The sequence below is a fragment of the Sorex fumeus genome, unplaced genomic scaffold (genome assembly GCF_029834395.1).
Source record: "Sorex fumeus unplaced genomic scaffold, SorFum_2.1 ptg000019l, whole genome shotgun sequence".
Taxonomy (NCBI): Eukaryota; Metazoa; Chordata; class Mammalia; order Eulipotyphla; family Soricidae; genus Sorex; species Sorex fumeus.
Genome location: NW_026606076.1, coordinates 39384956 through 39406481, shown reverse-complemented (window position 1 = coordinate 39406481; position 21526 = coordinate 39384956). Strand labels below are relative to the sequence as shown.

Below are 21526 nucleotides of genomic sequence, written 5' to 3'. Positions count from 1 at the left end.
CCCTAACTGCTGTGCTATCGCTCCAGCCCTGTGGAATATCAAATAACATAATACGAGACTGACACCTAAGACCAGTAGACACAAGGGCCAGGAATATCACCCCATAGTTGGAAGCCTGTCTCATGAACTGGGGGAGAAGGCAACTGGAATAGAGAAGGGATCGCCAAGAAGTAATGGTTGGAGGAATCGTTCGGGATGGGAGATGTGTGCTGAAAGCAGATAAAGGACCAAACGTGATAACTTCTCACTATCTGTATTACAAACCAGAATGCCCAAAAATAGAGAGAGAGCATGGGGGAAATTGTCTGCCATGGAGGCAGGGGGAGGGTTAAGATTGGGGTGGGGGAGACATTAGTGGTGGAGAATGTGCACTGGTGGAGGGATGAGTGTTTTATCGTTGTATGATTGAAACTCAAACATGAAAGCTTGTAAGTGTGTCCCACAGTGATTCAATAATAAAAAAAAAAAATAAATTAAAAATAAAAAATAAGTTAAAAAAAAAAAGGAAACTCAAACATGAAAGCGATTCCCCGAATATGGATGCTTAGACAGGACTAAGCACTGAGCACCACAGCATGTCCCTGACACACACACACACACACACACACACACACACACACACCAGGAAAAAAAGAGGAAACAAAGAAATACAGAGTGCAAAAAAAAAAACACTGAGATCTCAAGAATGGTGGAGATAAAATGATGCTGGCCGTTAACACCCATGGTTGAGAGTATTGCTGTCAATATGGAAAGTGAATCAAGTAAGTATTATTGTCCAAAACAATTCTTCACTCACACGTCAACGTCCATCCCAGGAGTAACCCCTGAGCCTCACTAGATGTGACCCAAAAAGCAAAAAATAATAAAATAAGAACACAGCTCCAAATGCCCACCATGAAGAAAAATCACATGGCCAAAACACCTTTCTCCAATTTCTATATGAAGATGAATTACCAGGAATTTAGACATCAATGTCCAGTCCAGTTTCCTGGTCCTGATGGGAAGGCCCTTTCCCACAAGCTTCTCCTGGGGTTTTCACTCTACATCCTGGTCTGCAGAACAGCCATGGAGACCAGATGGTGCCATGTGGCAGCAGTGAAGTGGCAAAGTGGGGACTGGAGAGAGAGAACAGCGGGTGAAGTATTTGCCTTGCACCAAGCTGACCTGGGTTCAATCCCCTGCTACATATATCCCGATGGTCTCCCACAATCCCCAGCAGAAGGAATTCCTGAGAGTGAGCAGGAGGAAGGCCTGAGCACCCCCAGCTGTGACACAAAAATAAAAACAAAGGGGCTGGAGTGATAGTACAGCAGGTAGGGCATTTGCCTTCAAGCGGGGGACCAGTTCAATCCCTGGCATCCCATATGGTTCTCCAGGCACTGCCAGAAGTAATTCCTGACTACCAGGAGCACCAGGAGTAACCCCTGAGCATCACGGAGTGTCACCCAAAAGGAGCAAAAACAATAATCACTATATCACTGTCATCCCGTTGTTCTTCGATTTGTTCGAGCGGGCACCAGTAATGTCTCCATTCATCCCTGTTGCGTGCTAGTGTAGCCTGATGGCATATTGGGGGCTCTTTTAGGGTCAAGGGAATGAGAACCGCCATTGTTACTGTTTTTGGTATATCGAGTACACCACGGGTTGCTTGCCAGACTCTGCCGTGCAAATAATAATAATAATAATACTGTCAAACACTGTCCAAACACTGTCCTCCCATTGAACATCGATTTGCTTGAGCGGGCCCAGTAACGTCTCCATTTTGAGACTTGTTGTTACTGTGTTTGGTATATTGAATACGTCACGAATAGCTTGCCAGGCTTTGCCATGCAGGCAAGATGATAATAATAATAATAAAATTTTTAAAATAAATAAAAACAAAGAACAAAATGGTATCAGCCGTATTTGACCAGCCACAGAAATCACTAAAAGTCATCACACAGAAACATGAAATAAAAGCAGCTCATGAAATAAAAATAGCTAAACACAGCATCAGCCTTTAGAACCACACGTAGAGAGATGAACATATGAGGCTTCTTTAATTTCACATTAGAACATGGGAAGAACAGTTGGGTGACATACAAAGAAAGAAAGGACACAAAAATGACAATGACGTCCAATTTTCCTCTGATCTCAACATACAAATATTCTTGTACCCAAAGCCAGCATGTTTCCGTATTAGTAGTGAATTCATGAGAGGTTTTAGAGTATGGGCCAAAGAGATAGCACGTTACATAGGGTGCTTACACTGGCACGACTCACTCACATTCTATCCCCGGTATCCCATGAACCCGGGGCCAGGAGGGATCCTTCAGTACAAAGCCAGGAGTAGCTCCAGAGCTAATTCTGTTCACCCCTCAATAAAAACCGATAACCTGCTCTCACATACCATTCAACTGAATTCATTCTTGCCTTTTTTTTGTCGGTCACACCCAGCGATGCACAGAGGTTACTTCTGGCTCATGCACTCAGGAATTATTCCTGGTGGTGATCGGGGGACCATATGGGATGCTGGGAATCGAACCCGGGTTGGCAGCGTACAAGGCAAACGCCCTACCTGCTATGCTACCACTCCAGCCCCTGAGTTCACTCTTAAGAAATGTTGCAGTTGATGCACAGTGAGATAGTACAGCAGGTAAGACACTTGCTTTGCAGGCAGCCAACTGGGCTTCAATTCCCAGCACCCCATATGATTCCATAAAATTCACCAGGATGACCCCTGAATTAGAAGCCAGTAGTAAGCCCTGAGCACTGCTCAAAAACAAAAATGAAAGCGTAGTCACTGAGAATGCCAAATGGAAAATGCAGAACGCGGAATTGAGAATGGCAATCTTTTCTGATCCCAGATTAAGAATACATTTATCGGGACCTGGAGCAATAGCACAGTGAGCAGGGCGTTTGCCTTTGATTCTCAGCATCTCATATGGTCCCCCGAGCACCGCCAAGAGTAATTCCTGAGTGCATGAACCAGGAGTAAATCCTGTGTATCGCTAGTGTGACTCAAAAAGCAAAAAAAAAAAAAAAACACATTTATCAGGCCAGAGCGATACACCAGGGAGGGCATTTGCCTTGTAAGCAGCCAAATGGGTTCAATCTCTTGCATCCCATATGGTCCCCCAAGCACCACCAGGAGTAACTCCTAAGTGCAGAGCCTGGAGTAATCCCTGAGCATCGCTGGGTGGGACTCAAAAAGCTAAAAAAAAAAAAACACATTTATCAAAGGTGGAAAATGATGATAGAGGAAACTATTAGGTAGGGCACAAACATGATCAGTTTAAACTCATATACAAATTGAATATGAGGGGTTGGAGAGATAGGACAGGGGCCTTAATTCAATCCTAAGCATCCCATGTTGTCCCTTGAACCCCGCCAGACCCAAGAGTAAGTCCTGAGCACGACAGCTGTGGGCCAAAAAAAAAAAAAATAGTAGAAAAATAGGATTCACAGAAACCAAAAAAATCCTTATTCTTGACCTCACCCAAACTGAACATTTTATGTTCCACTGCTTTGACTCCTCCAAAATATCATTTCTATGGTACCAGGAAATTAATTAGTCCTTATCACTGGCTCTTCCAAAGATTTTATTCAGAGCCCCCTTTAAGTCTTTGTTCCTGAGACTATAGATGAAGGGGTTCAACATGGGGATGACCACTGTGTACATCACCGAGGGGGCGGCATTAGACTGTGAGCTGTGGGTCACAGCAGAGCCCAGATACACACCTAGGGCTGTGCCATAAAACAAGGAGACCATGGAGAGATGGGACGCACAGGTGGAAAAGGCTTTAAACTTCCCCTGAGCTGAAGAGATTCTGCGGATGGAGGAGACAATCTTATAGTAGGAATAAAGGATGCCAGCGAGGGGTCCGCACCCCAATAGTACGGATGAAATATATATTACCAGGTCATTCAGACGTGTGTCCGAACAGGCCAGCTGCACCATCAGCTTGAGGTCACAGAAAAAGTAGGGGATTTCCAAGTTCATGGGGAAGGACAGATACAAGAGCAATAAGCTCTGCAACAAAGAATGCAAGGTACTGATGACCCAGCACACCAGGACCAGCAGCCCACATAGCCGGAAGTTCATGATGACCGTGTAATGCAGGGGGTGGCAGATAGCCACAAAGCGGTCATAGGCCATCACCGTCAGGATGAAATTGTCCAGGCCGACAAAGGCGATGAAAAAGTATATCTGGGTGAGGCAGCCTTCATAGCTGATGGCCTTGCTGTGTGTCTGGATGTTCACCAGCATCTTGGGGACGGTGGTGGAGGTGAAGCAGATGTCCACGAAGGACAGGTTGGCCAGGAAGAAGTACATGGGCGTGTGGAGGTGGGGGTCTGAGCTGACGGCCAGGATGATGAGCAGGTTCCCCAGCACGGTGATCAGGTACATGGACAGGAAGAGCCCAAAGATGTAGATCTGCAGTTCAGGGTCCTCTGACAGTCCCAAGAGGAAAATCTTGGGGTGTCGTGTAAGGTTCCGAGGATCCATATGTGAGACCAGCTGCGAGGGGAGAGAAAATACAGCGATGGTGGTTTCCAATCCACCCTCGGCTGTTCCCAGTTATGCTTCGTCACATTCACCTTTCATTAAGACATAAACTTAGGAGCTAACAATATCCATGGGATACACCGATTCAGTATTTCTTTATTTTTTCTTTTTTTTTATTAGCGAAACACCATGAGGTACAGTTATAGGCTTACAAATTTTGTGCTTGGGTTTCAGTTATACAATGATCAAGTGCCCATCCCTCCACCAGTTCCCGTCATCCATCACCACTGGTCCCAGCATCCACCCCCACCCCCCATCCCCCGCCCCGTCCCATCCTGCCTCTGTGGCAGGGTATTCCCCCTTGTTCTCTCTCTCTTCTTTTGGGTAATGTGTTTTGCAAGAGAGGCTTTGAGTGGCAATCATGTTTGGTCTATAGACTACTTTTAGCATGCTTCTCCCACCCTGGGAGGGTCCTCACAACACCCTTCATTTGGTGCTCTCTTCTCTATCTGAGCTTCTTTTCACCTAGAACGTGTGGCTGGCCTTCCATTCATGGAGCAAAATTCCTGGTACTAATCTCAGCCATTCCTGGGTGTTAATCTCCCTTTTTGTTGCTTTATGTTCCCCAGATGAATGCAATCTTTCTGTGTCTATCCCGCTCTTTCTGACTCATTTTGCTTAACATGATACTTTCCATGTAGTACCACTTTTATGTAAATTTCATAGCTTCTGCACCTCAAAAGAAACAGTGACCAAAATACAAAGACAGCCTACAGAATGGGAAAGGATATTCACCAAGTACACATCCGACAAGGGGTTGATATCAAGGATATACAAGGTACTGGTTAAACTCCACAAGAAGAAATCACCCAACCCCATCAAAAAATGGGGTAAGGAAATGAACAGAAACTTTCGCAAAGAAGAAATTCGAATGGCAAAAAGGCACATGAGAAAATGCTCTACATCACTAATCATCAGAGAGATGCAGATCAAAACCACAATGAGATATCATTTCACACCACAGAGACTGGCCCACATCCACAAGAACAAAAGCAACCGGTGCTGGCGCGGATGTGGCGAGAAAGGGACCCTCCTTCACTGCTGGTGGGAATGCCGGCTGGTCCAACCCTTTTGGAAAACAGTATGGACGACTCTCAAAAAATTAGAATTTGATCTGCCATTTGACCCAGCTATAGCACTCCTGGGAATATATCCCAGAGAGGCAAAAAGGTATAGTCCAAGTGACATCTGCAATTGTTTGTTCATTGCAGCACTCTTTACAATAGCCAGAATCTGGAAAAAACCTGAGTGCCCAAGAACAGATGACTGGTTAAAGAAACTTTGGTACATTTACACAATGGAGCACTATGTAGCTGTTAGTATTTCTTTATTTTTTTATTTCAGGCCACACCAGGCAGTGCATAGGACTTACTCCTGGCTCTGTGCTCAGGGATCATTCCTCGCCAACTCAAGACCATGTAAGAGATACAGAACAAACCCAGACCAACTGCATGCAAAATGAGCACCTACCCTTTGACTGCCAATTCAATATAAAATGTCAAACTGTGGGAAGTAACAGAAGGCAGGAAGAGCTCTAGTAAGATGTCTTTGGGTGTTGGAATGATAGTACAGCAGGTAGGGTGTTTGCCTTGCACAAAGCTGCTGCCCCTGGTTCGATTTCCGCATCCCATAGAGTTCCCTATGACCAGGAATAATTTCTGAGTTCAGAGCCACAAGCAACCCCTGAGCTTTGCTGGGTGTGACCCAAAAAAGCAAAAAACAAAACAAAAAGATGTCTTTGGAAGGGAACTGGAGAGATAGTACTGTAGGCAGGGAAGGCTCTTCCATTGCATGCTCCTGAACTTGGTGTAATCAGCCACTATTCATATGATCCCCAAAGCACAGCCAGGAGAAATTCTGAGTGCACAGCTAGGAGTAACTCCTAAGCATCACCAGGTCTGACCCCAACACACACACACACACACACACACACACACACACGTGTGTGTGTGTGTAGGTGGAAAGTTTCACACTCTCTACAGAAACATCACAGTGATACTTTGTCCAAGGAAAAAGATGATAACTTTGGGGTTGGAGCAATAGCACAGCAGGTAGGGTATTTGCCTTGCACACGGCCAACCCGGGTTTGAGCCCCAGCATCTCATATGGTCTCCCGAGCACCGCCAGGAGTAATTCCTGAGTGCATGAGCCAGGAGTAACCCCTGTACATCGCTGGTGTGACCCAAAAATCAAAAAAGAAAAAATTGATAACCTTGAGAGAATATATTGGCTGATGCAACTTTTAAAAATAAATCTGTTCACACACACTACAAAGAAACCACCCATAGCTGTAAGACATGGGAACATGTACAGGGCCTGTCTGAAGATTACCATGTGCTCTGTCTGCTTCTCTATCATTTTACTAATTTTGTACATAAGTGCACATGAAAATTGGAGGTCAAGAGGTACATCTGCCTTGGGGAGGGCATCTAACATGCATATGATTTCAATCCCTGAATCCCAACCAACATCCTTGGTTAGGAGCTTGCCATCATTACAAAAAATGAATCAAATATGTATCATTATCCTGCACAATTCTTCACTCACAAGTAAGAATCCATCTCTCCATATCAATTGTTTTTGTATTCCCAGCAGCCCGTGGGTAAATTTTCATTTAACAGCGACGACCACGTGGACATCTGGGCACAAAGTTGGGCTGTGCGGTTTGCACTGGCCCTACATAGTACAATATTTGTGCCTGGCTAAGTCCACTGGGCAGGAGGACTCACCTTGGGGCCCCTGCAAGAAAGGACTCAGTGTCAGAATCAGCCTGTTTCCAGGAAGCCTGGTGGGGGGCTGGGTCTCTGTCCCCACATGAGATGGCAGGCTGGATGCTTCATCAGACCTGGGGCCAGAGTCAGAACTCCAGAGCGGCGAGTGTGTTCCGGCACACATAAGGTTACACTGGCCGGTGGCCCAGAATAGTATTCGGGCTTCTTATGACTGCTCATTAGCTCAGGGCTCTCCTTCCCTGCACAGGATTTTCCCAGGAGGACGGATGTTGGGCTGGACAGAAATAATGGAAAATTACCCAACAGATGCCCTCCCAGAGGAAGGACACAGAGAAAAGGAAAGTCTGTGCTTTCCAGTTGGTGCCAATCCACTCTTCAGGGTGATGCTCAAAACACTTTCTCACACCTAGCATAACATTTCTCCAACCCGAATGCCCTGCCACAGAGGCAGGGTAGGATGGGGGGAGTGGGGGGTGGGAGGGATAATGGGATCAGTGGGTGTGGTAAATGGGCACTGATGGAGGGATGCGTATTTGATCATTGTATAATTGAAACCCCAAGCACAAAAATTTATATAAGTCTACAACTGTACCTCATGGCGTCTCACTAATAAAAATTAAATTAAAAATAAAGAGATAATAAAAACTCAGGGGGCGGGGAAAGTGTACAGCAGGTAGGGCATTTGCCTTGCTGTGGCACACCTGGGTTTGTTCCCCAGCATCCCATAGGGTCCCCGGAGCACTGCCAGGAGTGATTCCTGAGTATAGAGTCAGGAGTAACCCCTGAGCATTGCCAGCTGTGACTCAAAAAGCAAAAATTAATTAATTAATTAATTAATAAAAATAAATTAAATTAAAATTTATGAGAATACAGACACCACCTCTGCCCAAATCCCCATTAATGGTGCTTCCCTGGGCTGGAGCAATAACACAGTGAGTAGGGCATTTGCCTTACACGCAGCCAACCTGTGTTTGATTCCCAGCATCCTATATGGTCTCCCAAGCACTGCCAGGAGTAATTCCTGAGTGCACACCCAGGAGTAACCCCTGTACATCGCCGGGTGTGACCTAAAAAGCAAAAATAAATAAATAAATAAATAAATAAATAAATAAATAAAATAGAGGTGCTTCCTCCTCTCCTTAATGCTGGTTCATTGGGAAATCATTATTCACGGACACCCCTGAGGGTTGTGTGATTCAGTGTTCACACAACTCCATTCTCTGAGCTACAAATATTGTGAGCTCCGTTCTCCATTGAAGATATGTTTGCCATCGTTTAGGAATCCTGCACAAGATATTGTTGAGGGGGACCGGGAGAGTGTGGGGGCTCCATTGCTGTGAGTCCACACTCCTGCAACAGCGATCCTCGCAGTTGTGATTCCATGTGCCAGATAGTTAACGATGATGGCAGAGTTGTTATCGATACCTGCAGAGGTCCACGCTCAAAGGAAGAACATGGATGAAGTATCCACTGTGAGGAAAAATTACATGCCCCTAACACTCTTCTCCAACTCCAAGATGAAGATGAATCACCAGGAATTTAGGCATCAGGGTTCATTCTGGTTTTCCCGTACCTGACAGGAACTGCCTTTCCCAGAAGCTTCTCCCCGTGTTTCCACTCTACACCCTGGTCTGCAGAGCTGCCCTGGGACCAGGTAATGACATGTCGCCAGAAGTAAAGTAGCAAAGTGGGGAATTCATAGAGAATATAGTGGGAAAAGCATTTGTCTTGCACCAAGTAGACCAGATCCAATCCCCTACAATGAACATCCAAATGGTCCCCCCAAATCCCACCAGAAATAATTCCTGAGAGACAGCAGAAGGAAGCCCTGAGCATCCCCAGGGATGACAAGAGAAATAAAGACAAAGCATATTGGCATGGGCTGTATTTGATCAATCGCAGAAATGACTGAAAGTCATCACACAGACACAGAAATAAAATACAGAAATAAAATACATCAACATAGCAACATCCCTTAGAGATACACATCTGCAGAGGAAATGAAGCCATTTTCCTTTCACGTGATGACATTGGGAAGAGCATTTTAGTGACACACAAAGAAAGGGAGGACAGTGACTGGGGTTGGAGTGATAGCACAGCGGGTAGGGCATTTGCTTTGCACGTGGCCGACCTGGGTTCAATTCCCAGCATCCCATATGGTTCCCTGAGCACCATTAGGAGTAATCCCTGAGTGTAGAACCAGGAGTAACCCATGCAATGCTGGGTGTGACCCAAAAAGAAAAAAAAAAAGAATAATCTCCAATTTTCCTCTCATCTCAACATACAAATGTTACTTGTACCCAAACACAGTGTGTGTCCCGTTTAGTAGTAAATTCAAGAGAGCTTTTAGAGAATGAGTGACCAACACATCATAGCAGTAGGCACTTACCTTCTGCGCAACTGACCCAGGTTCTGTCGCCGTACCCCATAATATTTCGGAGCCTGGATGATCCTTGAGAGCAGAGCAAGGAATGTCCCCAGAGTTGAACAAGTGTGACTCCCCAACAAAAACTAATAACCTGCTCTCACATAAGCACTGTAGCACTGTCCTCCCATTGTTCATCGATATGCTTGAGTGGGCCCAGTTATGTCTCCGTTGTGAGACTTGCTGTTACTGTGTTTGGCATATCAAATACGTCACGGGTAGCTTGCCAGGATTTGCTGTGCGGGCGAGATACTCTCGGTAGCTTGCCAGGCTCTCCGAGAGGGGTGGAGGAATTGAATTCAGGTCGGTCAAGTTGGCCGTGTGCAAGGTAAACGCCTACCACTGTGCTAGCTTTCACATGTGATTCAAGTAAATCTTTTTTTGCTTTTTTTTTCTTTTTTTGCTTTTTTGGGTCACACCAGCAATACTCAGGGGTTATTCCTGGCTCTGCTCTCAGGAATAACTCCTGTGGTGCTTGGGGATCCATATGGGATGCCAGGAACTGAATCTGGATAGTCTCATGCAAGACCAATGACCTCCCCATAATACTATTGCTGCAGCCCCTCAAGTGAATTTATTTCTTTTTTTTCTTTCTTTCTTTTGGGGGGGCTTTTTGGGTCACACCCAGCATTGCACAGGAGTTACTCCTGACTTTACACTCAGAAATTACTCCTGGCAGTGCTCAGGGGGCCATATGGAATGCTGAGGATCAAACCCCAGTCGGCTGCATGCAAGGCAAACCCTACCTACTGTGCTATCACTCCAGCCCTGAATTCTTTCTTAAGAAACATAAGAAGAGGGCTGGAGCAATGGCACAATGAGGAGGGTGTTTGCCTTGCAAGCGCCCAACCTGGGTTCAATCCCCAGCATCCCATCTGGTCCCCCCAAGCACCGCCAGGAGTAATCCCTAAGTACCGAGCTAGGAGTAACCCTTGAGCATCGCTGGGTGTGGCCCATAAAGCAAGAAAAAAAAAGAAAAGAAAAGAAGTTGATGGCCAGTGAGAGAGTACAGTGGGAAGGTGCTTGATTTGCATGCGGCCAACTTTCATTCCATTCCCAGCACCCCATACAAGAGCGTCACCAGAAGTAACCCCTGAGCTCAGAGCCAAGAGTCAGTCTGAGCACTGCGGAGAGTGGCACAAAAACAAAAACGAAGGTGCAGTCCTGCAGAATGCCAAATGGAAAAAGCAGAATGCAGAATTAAGAATGGCAACCTTTTCTGATCCCAGATTGAGAATACATTTATCAAGTAGAAATATGATGACAGAGGAAATTGGATCACAGGTAGCTCACTAAACATGGTCAGTCTCAACTCTATATAAAATTTGAATATGAGGGCCTAGACAGTGTGACCCACAACAAAGAAAAATTTCGTAGGAGAATCAAATTCACAGAAAACCAAAACCGCCGATTCCTCTCTCTCTCATCCAATCTGAACATATAGCGGCTTTCACTGCTTTGATCCGCGTCAGAGCATCACTTCGATGGTTCCAGAAAATTCGTTTATAACTGGCCCCTCCAAAGATTTTTTTCAGAGCCCCCTTTAAGTCTTTGTTCCTGAGGCTATAGATGAAGGGGTTCAGCATGGGGGTGACCACCGTGTACATCACCGAGAGGATTGCTTTACACTGTGTGTTCTCACTCACGTAGAGCTCAGGTACACACCAATGACTGTGCCATAAAACAAGGAGTCCACGGAGAGGTGAGATGTGCAGGTGGAAAAGGCTTTAAACTTGCCCTAAGCCGAGGAGATCCTACAGATGGAGGAGACGATCTTAGAGTAGGAATAAATGATGCCAGCCACGGGACCGCCCACAAATGGCAAAGCTAAAATATATATCACCAGGTCATTCAGGAGTGTGTCCGAACAGGCCAGCTGCAACAACTGCTTGAGTTCACAGCAAAAGTGGGGTATTTCCAAGTCCACAGGGAAGGACAGACTTAAGACTATTAAACTCTGAAATAAAGAATTCAGGTGGCAGAAGACCCAGCACACCAGGACCAACAGTCCACAGACCCTGGGATTCATGATGACCGTGTAATGCAGGGGGTGGCAGATGGCCACAAAGCGGTCATAGGCCATCACCGTCAGGATGAAATTGTCCAGGCCGACAAAGGCGATGAAAAAGTATATCTGGGTGAGGCAGCCTTCATAGCTGATGGCCTTGCTGTGTGTCTGGATGTTCACCAGCATCTTGGGGACGGTGGTGGAGGTGAAGCAGATGTCCACGAAGGACAGGTTGGCCAGGAAGAAGTACATGGGCGTGTGGAGGTGGGGGTCTGAGCTGACGGCCAGGATGATGAGCAGGTTCCCCAGCACGGTGATCAGGTACATGGACAGGAAGAGCCCAAAGATGTAGATCTGCAGTTCAGGGTCTTCTGACAGTCCCAAGAGGGAAATCTTGGGGTGTCATGTAAGGTTCTGAGGATCCATGTGCAAAACAGGCTGTGAGGGGAGAGAAAACACAGCGACAGTGGTTTCCAATCCTCCCTCTGCAGCTCTCAGTCAAGCTCTGTCACTACCAGCCTTTCATTAAGATAGAAAATAGGAGTAAATGAATGATATCAGTGTAGTAAACAAATTTAATACGTTTATGAAGCTACACCCAACAGTGCTCAGGGCTTTCTCCAATCTCTGTGCTCAAGGACCATTTGGCAGGAACAGGGAACAATCCGCGATTCCTAGAATCAAACCCAAGATGACTGCTTGCAAGGCAAGTGCCATACTGCTCGAACTATTATTCAGCCCCCATAACTCTCACCGTCATTTCAATATTCGGTGGGAAACAATTAGAAGTAAACTAAGCAAGATGAATCCTATTAAGATGGGTGGGCAGGGGATAGACAGAGAGTACAGTAAGGCAGGCGCTTGCAGTACTCACTCCTGACTGGGTTTGATCCCTGGCACCCATATGCTCTTTGCTCCCCTGGTATAACTAGGAGGTGAGTGCTCTGAGCGCAGAGCCAGGAGTAACTCCTGAGCATCACTCGGTGTGGCCCCAAATGATTAAAGATGAAAACCAGGGCCAGAGTGATAGTACAGCAGGTAGAGCATGCACCTGACCCAGGGTTCAATCCCCGGCATCCCATATGGTGCCCCGAGCACTGCTAGGAGTAATTCCTGAGTGCAGAGCCAGGAGTAACCCCTGAGCATCACTGGGTGTTACCCAAAAAGTAAAAAAAAAAAAAGGATGGAAAGAAGTTCAAATGTCATTTCCTCTTATGAGAAATGTATGGCTTTAGCGATGCCTCTCGAACATCAAGCTAATGTTTTGTCTGAGGATAAAGATCAGAACCTCAAAAGAATGTTGTGGCTAATGCAAATGTTAGCAATAAATCTAATCATGAATACCATAAAAAAAAAAACAACCAATGACGCGAAAGTAAATCAGAGCAAATGAATGAGGATTGCTATGTGCTCTCTCTGCATCACTCTGGTCTCATTTATTTTTTTCACAGAACTACAGACTGACTGATAAGCATAGAAAAGTCAGGGTGGCATTTGCCTCGCATACATCTGAGCCGGGTTTGTTCCCCGGGTCCAGGATTTACTGTGAGGTTCTTTCTCACTGGCCACAGTACAATGCTTGGGGCTGACTTGGCTTGACCAATCAGAGTGTTCACTGCGCTGTACTCACTTTCGTGTCTTTGCGAGGCACAACTTCGTGTCAGAGTCAGTCAGCTCCCCGGGATGCCTAATGAAGGGCTTGGTCTCAGTCCCTACACGAGACGGCAGGTTGGAGGCAGCATCAGTCCCGGGACCAGAGTCAGGACTCCAGAAGCAGCGAGTGTGCCCTGCCCCAAATGGTGCACTGCCTGGTGGCCCAGAGGAGGACAGGTGTTCAAGCCTCACAGCTGCTCATTAGCACAGACTCATCTCCCCACCCCCCATACCTCCCCCTCCACCCGGAATAGGATTCCCCTAGGGGAAGACGCTGGGCTGGGTGTAAATAACGGAAAATTACCAAAGCTTCCCTGGAGAACAGCTCAGAAGCAATGCAACGTCTGTGCTTTCCACTTTGTCCCCATCAATTCCCTGACTTTCAGAGATCAAAATGCAAAATACGTTCCCCCAACCAAGAATATGAGATTTCTCCAAACTCGGCACCAAGAGTCCTGGCTGGATTAGGTGCCAGGTGTTCTAAAAATAGTGAACTCGGGGCTGGAGAGAGAGTACAGTGTGGAGGGTGTTTGCCTGGCTGCAGTTGACCTGGATACGGACCCTGCATCCACTGAGCACCGCCAAAAGTTATTCCTGAGTGCAGAGCCAGAAGTATCCCCTAAGTATAACCAGGTTTGACCCCCCCTCAAAAAATTACTAAAATAGTGAACTCGACCCATATCCCACCACCACTGCCATGGAAACTCATCAAACGGCTTTCTTACGGAAACTTATAAATAAATCTCAAAAGAGATCAACTTGCTGGAAAAATTTCTCAGCTACCTAGTTTGGGCTTAAACTAAGAGCCATGTCGGGGAGGAATGGGACAAGTTCCTGCCCTGCCAAAATCTGGTAGCTGCACTCACACCCCAACAGCTGCTTCCGTGCCTCCAGTCAGTTGCCCAGCTAAATACTTCGGATTTTCTGGAATGATATCTCCAAACTCTCCATGACTGGGGCTGGAGCAATAGCACAGATGGTAGGATGTTTGCCTTGCACACAGATGACCCGGGTTCGATTCCCAGCATCCCATATGGTCCCCCGAGCACTGCCAGCAGTAATTCCTGAGTGCAGATCCAGGAGTAACAGCTGAACATCGCCTGGTGTGACCCCCCCCCAAAAAAAACTCTACATGACTGATATCCCAGTAGAAGCGCACTAGATTGGACAGGAATGTAATGTGGAAACCAACTCATCTTGACTAACGAAGATGTTAACACAGATGACTAAACTTGCAACAACAGCTCAGTAAATCCTCAGATAAGGACTTCATGTCCCCATGGAGAGATATAACAATTTCACAAGTTTTCTTTCACTGAAATGTTTTTGATCATTTCATTAGCCACTGATGTTTTAAATTTATTCATTTCTTGACTCATCAATAATTATTTATGTCTATCATTTTTTTGTTGTTACTGTGTTTAGCATATCAAATACATACTGGGCCCGCTCAAGCAAATCGATGAATAATGGGAGGACAGTGCTACAGTGCTATCATTTTATTGAATCACCATGAATTACAAAGCTACTTGGTATTCAGTTACAGGTGTACAACGTTCCAACAATAATCTCTACACCAGTGTCCACTTTCCTCCACTAATGTCCCAATCTTCCTCCCATCCCCAGCTTTCCTCTGTAGCAGCCTTTAGCCACTTATTGGTCACAAGAAATATAAAATAAATTCTTCTGAACCTGCAATGCAGGCAGACATGAAGGGTGTGGTTGGGAATATGGAAACAATGGTGGAGGAAGGTGACCGTGGTGGTGGAATTGGTGTTGGAATACTGAATGCCTGTAACAAGTCATCATGGAAAATTTTGTAAACCACTGGGTATAAATAAAGTGGGAAAAAATAAAGATACTCTTTTATTCAGGTGGGAATGCAAACTCCCATTATTCCCAGTAAGGGTGCTTCGGCTCTTCGTGATGCTGACCCATTGGGAAATCATTGTTCATGGACACCCCTGAGGGATGTCTGATTGGGCGTTCACACAACTCCATTCTCTGAGCTACAAGGATTGTGAGCTCTGTTTTCTATTGAAGATATCTCTGCATCCCTTAGTGATCCTGCCCAAGTTATTGGCTGAGTAATTAGGGGACAGCGATGGTGGCTCTATTCCATTGCTCACCCTTGCAAAGGTGGTTCTCACCAGGGGGTCTTGCCCGTGTAGGATATTCAACCATGATGGCTGAGGTGTTTAGAGATACCCACAGTAGAGCACCCTACACAAAGAGAACACAGGTCCTAATGTACACAGTGGGGAGAAATTATGTTTCCCAGTCACCCTTTTCCAACTTCAACAGGAACAGGATTCACCAGGAATTTAGAAGTCAACGTCCATTCTGGTTCCCTGAATCCTGATGGGAACTGCCTTTCAAAAAAGCTTCTCCTGGTCTTCCTACTCTACATCCTGGTCTGTGGCACAGTCTTTGGGTACCAGGCAGTGCCATGTGGGTAGAAGTTGGGGAGCAAATTGGGAATGAGAAAGAGTACAGTGGTGGGGCTGGAGCCATAGCACAGCAGGTAAGGCGTTTTCCTTGCATTCAGCCAACCCAGGTTCAATTCCCAGCATCCCATATGGTCCCCCGAGCACCACCAGGCATAATTCCACAGTGCAGAGCCAGGAGTAACCCCTGTGCACTGCCGGGTGTAATCCAAAAAGAAAAAAAAAAGAGTACAGCAGGCAGGGTGTTTGACTTGCAGAAAGACAATCCAGTTTCAGTCCCCTGCTGCTCAGATCCAGGTGGTAACCCCATCCCCACCAGGAGTAATTCCTTGAGATTAGAGCCAGGAGGAAACCCAGAGCATCCCCAGGTGTCACCCAAAAAAATGAAAACCAAGAACAAAATGGGATGGACTGTGTTGGACCATCCACAGAAATCACTGAAAGTCATCCCACAGAAACGCATGAAATAAAAATAGCTAAACACAGCATTAGCACTTAATAGCAACACACACAGAGATGGTCTTTGAGATAAACATGGGGCCTTTTTAATTCTATATAATAACAAATAACATTGGGCAAAACAGTCTTGGGATATACAAAGAAAGGAAGGACAGAAAAATGACAATGATCTCACTTTCCATGGTATTCAATATACAAATACTCCCTGTACCCAAAGTCAAAATGTTTCTCTATTAGTAATAAATTCGTGCTGCTTTTAATAAATGGCGCCAGAGCATTTAGGACACTTACCTTGTGTGTCATTGACCAGGTTCTGTCCCTAGGACGCCCTAGGGTCCCCCAGGTCAGGAGTTATCCTTCAGGGCAGACTCAGAATAGCCCCAGACTAATCCACTTGTGACCACCACCACCCCCCAAAAAAGAAAAAAATAAAAAGCAGAACCTGGTCTAATTGTCTAACTATCACTCAGAGAATTTATTCTTTTTTTTTTTTTTGCTTTTTTTTGGGGGGAGGGGGTCACACCTGGCGGTGCACAGGGGTTACTCCTGGCTCTGCACTCAGGAATTACTCCGGAAGGTACTCAAGAGACCATATAGGATGCTGGAAATCGTATCCGGGTTGGCCGTGTGCAAGGCAAACGCCCTACCTGCTGTGCTATTGCTCCAGCCCCCAGAGAATTTATTCTTAAGAAATGCATGCCACTCAGCACATGCTGGGGGAAAAGGCAGCTCAGATAGAGAAGGGAACACCAAGTAAAGAATGATTGGAGGACTCGCTCGGGATGTGAGTTGCATACTGAAAGTAGACTATAGACCGAACACAATGGCCATTCAATACCTCTATTGCAAACTACAACACACTGAAGGAAAGAGTGAGCAAAAGGGAATGCCCTGCCACAGAGGAAGGGCAGGGAGGGGGAGCAGGGAGAATGGGGTGTGGGGATGGGAGGGCTACTAGGATCATTGGTGGTGGAGAATGGACACTGGTGGAGGGATGAGTACTCCGTCATTGTATAACTGAAACCCAAGCACGAAAGTTTGTAAGTCTACAACTCTACCTCATGGTGTTTCACTAATAAAAAATTTAAAAAATTAAAACAAAAAAGGGGGCTGGAGCGATAGCGCAGTGGGTAGGGCATTTGCCTTGCACGAGTTCGATTCCCAGAATCCCATATGGTCCCCTGAGCACCTCCAGGAGTAATTCCTGAGTGCAGAGCCAGGAGTTACCCCTGTGCATAGCCGCGTGTGACTCAAAAAGCAAAAAAAAATTTAAAAAAAAAAGAAATGCATGCCACCAATGGCCAGTGAGACAGTACAGCAGGTACTTGTCTTGCATGCAACCAACTCAAGTTCAATCCCGGGCATCCCAAGCAGTGCTCTGTGCCCCACTAGGAGTGACCCTTGAGTTCAGAGCCAGGAGAAAGCCCTGAGTACTGCTGGGTGTGAGCAACCCTGGGTGTGACCCAAAAAAGCAAAAAAAAAATTTTATTCATTGTGAATGCCAAACTAAAACTTTAGAATACAGAATTGAGAATTTTTTGAATCCAGAACGGGAAACATCTATTGGGGTAAAAAACTGAGTGACAGGGGGAATTTTTTTTTGGGGGGGGTTAATTTTTTAGAAGAGTTTGTTTATTTTCTTTTTTGCTTTTTGGGTCTCACCCGGTGATGCACAGGGGTTACTCCTGGCTCTGCACTCAGGAATTACTCTTGGTGGTACTCGGGGACCATAAGGGATGCTGGGAATCAAGCCCAGGTTGGCCGCGTGCAAGGCAAATGTCCTACCTGCTATGTTATTGCTCCAACCTCAACAGAGGAAATTTTGAGAGCAGGTAGAGCCCCAAACATGCTCAATTCTATATAAGATTTGAATAGGAAGGCCTGAACAGATAGGACAGTGCAGAGGGAGCTTTGCTTGACCAAGCAACCCAGGTTCAATTTCTGACACCCCAGAGGGTTCCCCCCAAACACTGGCAGGAGTGATTCCTGAGTGCAAAGCCAGGAGTATGCCCAGAGCACTGTCAGGAGTGGCCCCCAAACAAAAACTTAGTAGGAAATTAGAATTCACAGGAAAATGAAAAATCTCCCATTCCTTGATATCATCCAATCTGGACATTTCCGTTCCCACCACTTTGAACCCCCACGATCACGTCAGTTCTTCAATTCCAGGAGATTAATCCTTGTCGGCGGCTCGGCCAAAGACTCTTTTCACAGCTCCCTTTAAGTCTTGGTTCCTGAGACTGTAGATGAAGGGGTTCAGCATGGGGGTGACCACTGTGTACATCACCGAGGGGATGGCATTAGAGTGTGAGCTGTGGGCACCAGCAGAGCTTACATACACACCTAGGGCTGTGATATAGAACAAGGAGACCACAGAGAGGTGAGAGGCACAAGTGGAAAAGGCTTTAAACTTCCCCTGAGCCGAGGAGATTCTGCGGATGGAGGAGATGATCTTAGAGTAGGAGTAAAGGATGCCAACCATGGGCCCACCCCACAAGAGCGTAGCAAAAATATATATCAACATGTCATTCAGAAGCGTGTCCGAACAAGCCAGTTGTATCAGTATTTTAAGGTCACAGAAAAAGTGGGGGATTTCAACGACGTCCTTGCAGAAGGACAGACGCAAGAACATTAGACTCTGTAACAAAGAATGCAGGTGACTGATGACCCAGCACACCAGGACCAGTAGTCTACACAGCCGGGGGTTCAAGATGACTGTATAATGCAGGGGGTGGCAGATGGCCACAAAGCGGTCATAGGCCATCACCGTCAGGATGAAATCATCCAGGCCTATGAACAGCATGAAAAAGTACATCTGGGTGAGGCAGCCCTCATAGCTGATAGCTTTGTTCTGCATCTGGATGTTCAGCAGCATCTTGGGGACCGTGGTGGAGGTGAAGCAGATGTCCACAAGGGACAGGTTGGACAGGAAGAAGTACATGGGCGTGTGGAGGTGGGGTTCTGAGCTGACGGCCAGGATGATGAGCAGGTTCCCCAGCACAGTGATCAGGTACATGGACAGGAAGAGCCCAAAGACGTAGATCTGCAATTCGGGATCCTCTGATAGTCCCAAGAGGAAAAACTCAGACAGTCTTGTAAGGTTCCCTGGGTCCATGTGCTGGGCTCAACTACCAGGAGAGGGAAATAGACTGTGATTATGGTTTCCTTTTTTTTTTTTAATTGGTGAAACACCATGAGATACAGTTGTAGTCTTACAACTTCCATGCTTGGGTATCAGTTATACAATGATCGAGTACCCATCCCTCCACCAGCGCCCATTCTCCACCACCAATGAACCCAGTAGCCCTCCCACCGACCCCAACCCCCCACCCCCACCCCACCTCTGTGGCAGGGCATTCCCTTTTGCTCTCTCTTTCCTTTAGGGTGTTGTGGTTGGCAATAGAGGTATTGAGTGGCCATTGTGTTCGGTCTGTAGTCTACTTTCAGCACACATCTCGCATCCCAAGCTAATCCTCCAAACACCTTTTACTTGGTGGTCCCTTCTCCATCTGAGCTGCCCTTTCCCCCAGCATGTGCTGCTGGCTTCCAAGCCGTGGAGCAGACCTCCTGGTGTTTATGTGATTATGGTTTCTGAATTTTCCTGCTGCCAAAGCTCACGCCTGGCTTCACCTGACTCCCCCCCACCTCCGCGTCCTTCCCACAAGGCATTTGTCTCACCCTAGAAACAGAAGTGGAGGAGTCAGAGAGAAAAGGCATAAAAGGAGTGTCTGTGATCTCTCACTCCCTTTCAGATTTTCACCAATATCTTAAAATGGATTTTTGTTGTTGTTGCTGTGTTGTTTTTGTTTGGGGGCCTCACCTAGGCACTATTCAGGGGTTACCCCTGGTTCTGCACTCAGGAATCCCTCCTGGCAGTGCTCAGGGGACCCTAGGGGATGTGGAGGTTCGAACCTAGGTCTGCAGCATGGAAAACAGGCACCTTAACGGCAGGACTAGTGCTCTGACCCCCAAGCGTGGATTTTAAGATGAATGTTCAAAGACTGAGACACTCAGGCCCAACACTACAGGATGAAAACAATAGGAGGGGCAAGGACATAGGTGTGATTGGAGGGGCTGGAGGGATAGTCCCGAGAGCAGGGCATTGCCTTGCTTGCTGCTGACCTGGGTTCCAATCCCCAACATCCCTTAGAGCCCCTGAGCACTGCCAAGAGTCGTCCCTGAGTGCAGAGCTAGGAGTAAGCCCTGAGCTCTGGTGGGTGTGACCCAGAAACAAAACCAAAAATAAAACAAATTTAATTGAGGCTGGAGAAAAAGTCTGGGGTGCTCACTCGTATGAGCCTACCGCACGCCATTTACTTAATGAATACTGCGAAGAGTGATCTCTGAGCACAGAGCAAGGAGTCGGCTCTGAACAACACAGGTTGTGAGCCAAAAACAAACAACAACAACAATAAATGAGTTGGAGAAGCAGTAAGACAGCAGGGAAGGCGTTTGTCTTACACAAAGATGACTCCGTTTTGATCCCTGGCATCCTATCTGGTTCCCTGAGCACCGCCAGGAGTAATTCCTGAATGCAGAGCCAGAAGTCAGCCCTGAGCATCTCTGGGTGTGGACCCAAAACAATCAAAAAGTTAAAAGATGTTATTGGTCTTATCTCACTATGAACAGGGTCCCATAAGCACCGGTGGTTAGCAGTGACGCAGAGCCTCTAAAACCAAATCCCTTTTTCTTTTGTGACTTTTAAGTCCGATGCCTCTTGATTCAGACAAGTTGATCTTAATTCCCTGCCACAGGGGAAGGTGCGTCCACCAGAAAAGTGAAGACCCTGCAGAGATAATATCAGGCTGGCATTGTCCTGAGGATAAAGCCTCAAGGCCATGTTTAGACATTCACGCTAAGGTCACACAAACACACACACACACACACACACACACAGTCGCCAAAAGGAGCAATCCCAGACTGACACAGCATCAGAAATAAAATGTCATCACTGGCATTACAGATCACTCCTTTTCTGAAGAATTCCCCTGGTTGGATCTCAACCCTAAGAGTTCTAGGCTTCACCTATAAATTGCCCCTTTCTTTCCTCATCCCAGAGAAGCTTCCCTTGCTAGCATTCCTTGCTAGCATCCCTGATTTGGTTAAAGTCTGTCTTCAACCTTTCCTTTGTGTTGGATATTGCCTTCATCAGTTAATTGAATTCCTTTCTTCCTCTCAGAGAAGCTTAATATGATCTTGCTAGCATTCCTTATTTGGTTAAAATTTATCCTTAACCTTTCCTTGTATTTTACC

At 46.4% G+C, this 21526-nt stretch overlaps 2 protein-coding genes and 1 pseudogene across 2 annotated transcripts; all 3 read right to left on the bottom strand.

Moving 5' to 3' along the window:
• Positions 1 to 3550: 3550 nt before the first annotated feature.
• On the bottom strand, positions 3551 to 4489 carry LOC130022262 (olfactory receptor 7A10-like). The gene has a single exon (XM_056113012.1). The coding sequence runs from the start codon at positions 4487 to 4489 to the stop codon at positions 3551 to 3553; it is 939 nt and encodes a 312-aa protein (XP_055968987.1).
• Positions 4490 to 11094: 6605 nt separating this feature from the next.
• LOC130022261 (olfactory receptor 7A10-like) lies at positions 11095 to 12041 on the bottom strand (annotated as a pseudogene).
• A 6405-nt stretch (positions 12042 to 18446) lies between these two features.
• Positions 18447 to 19388, bottom strand: LOC130022260 (olfactory receptor 7A10-like). Its single transcript, XM_056113010.1, has one exon. It carries the CDS (start codon positions 19386 to 19388, stop codon positions 18447 to 18449), a length of 942 nt encoding a protein of 313 aa, XP_055968985.1.
• Between the last annotated feature and the right edge of the window lie 2138 nt (positions 19389 to 21526).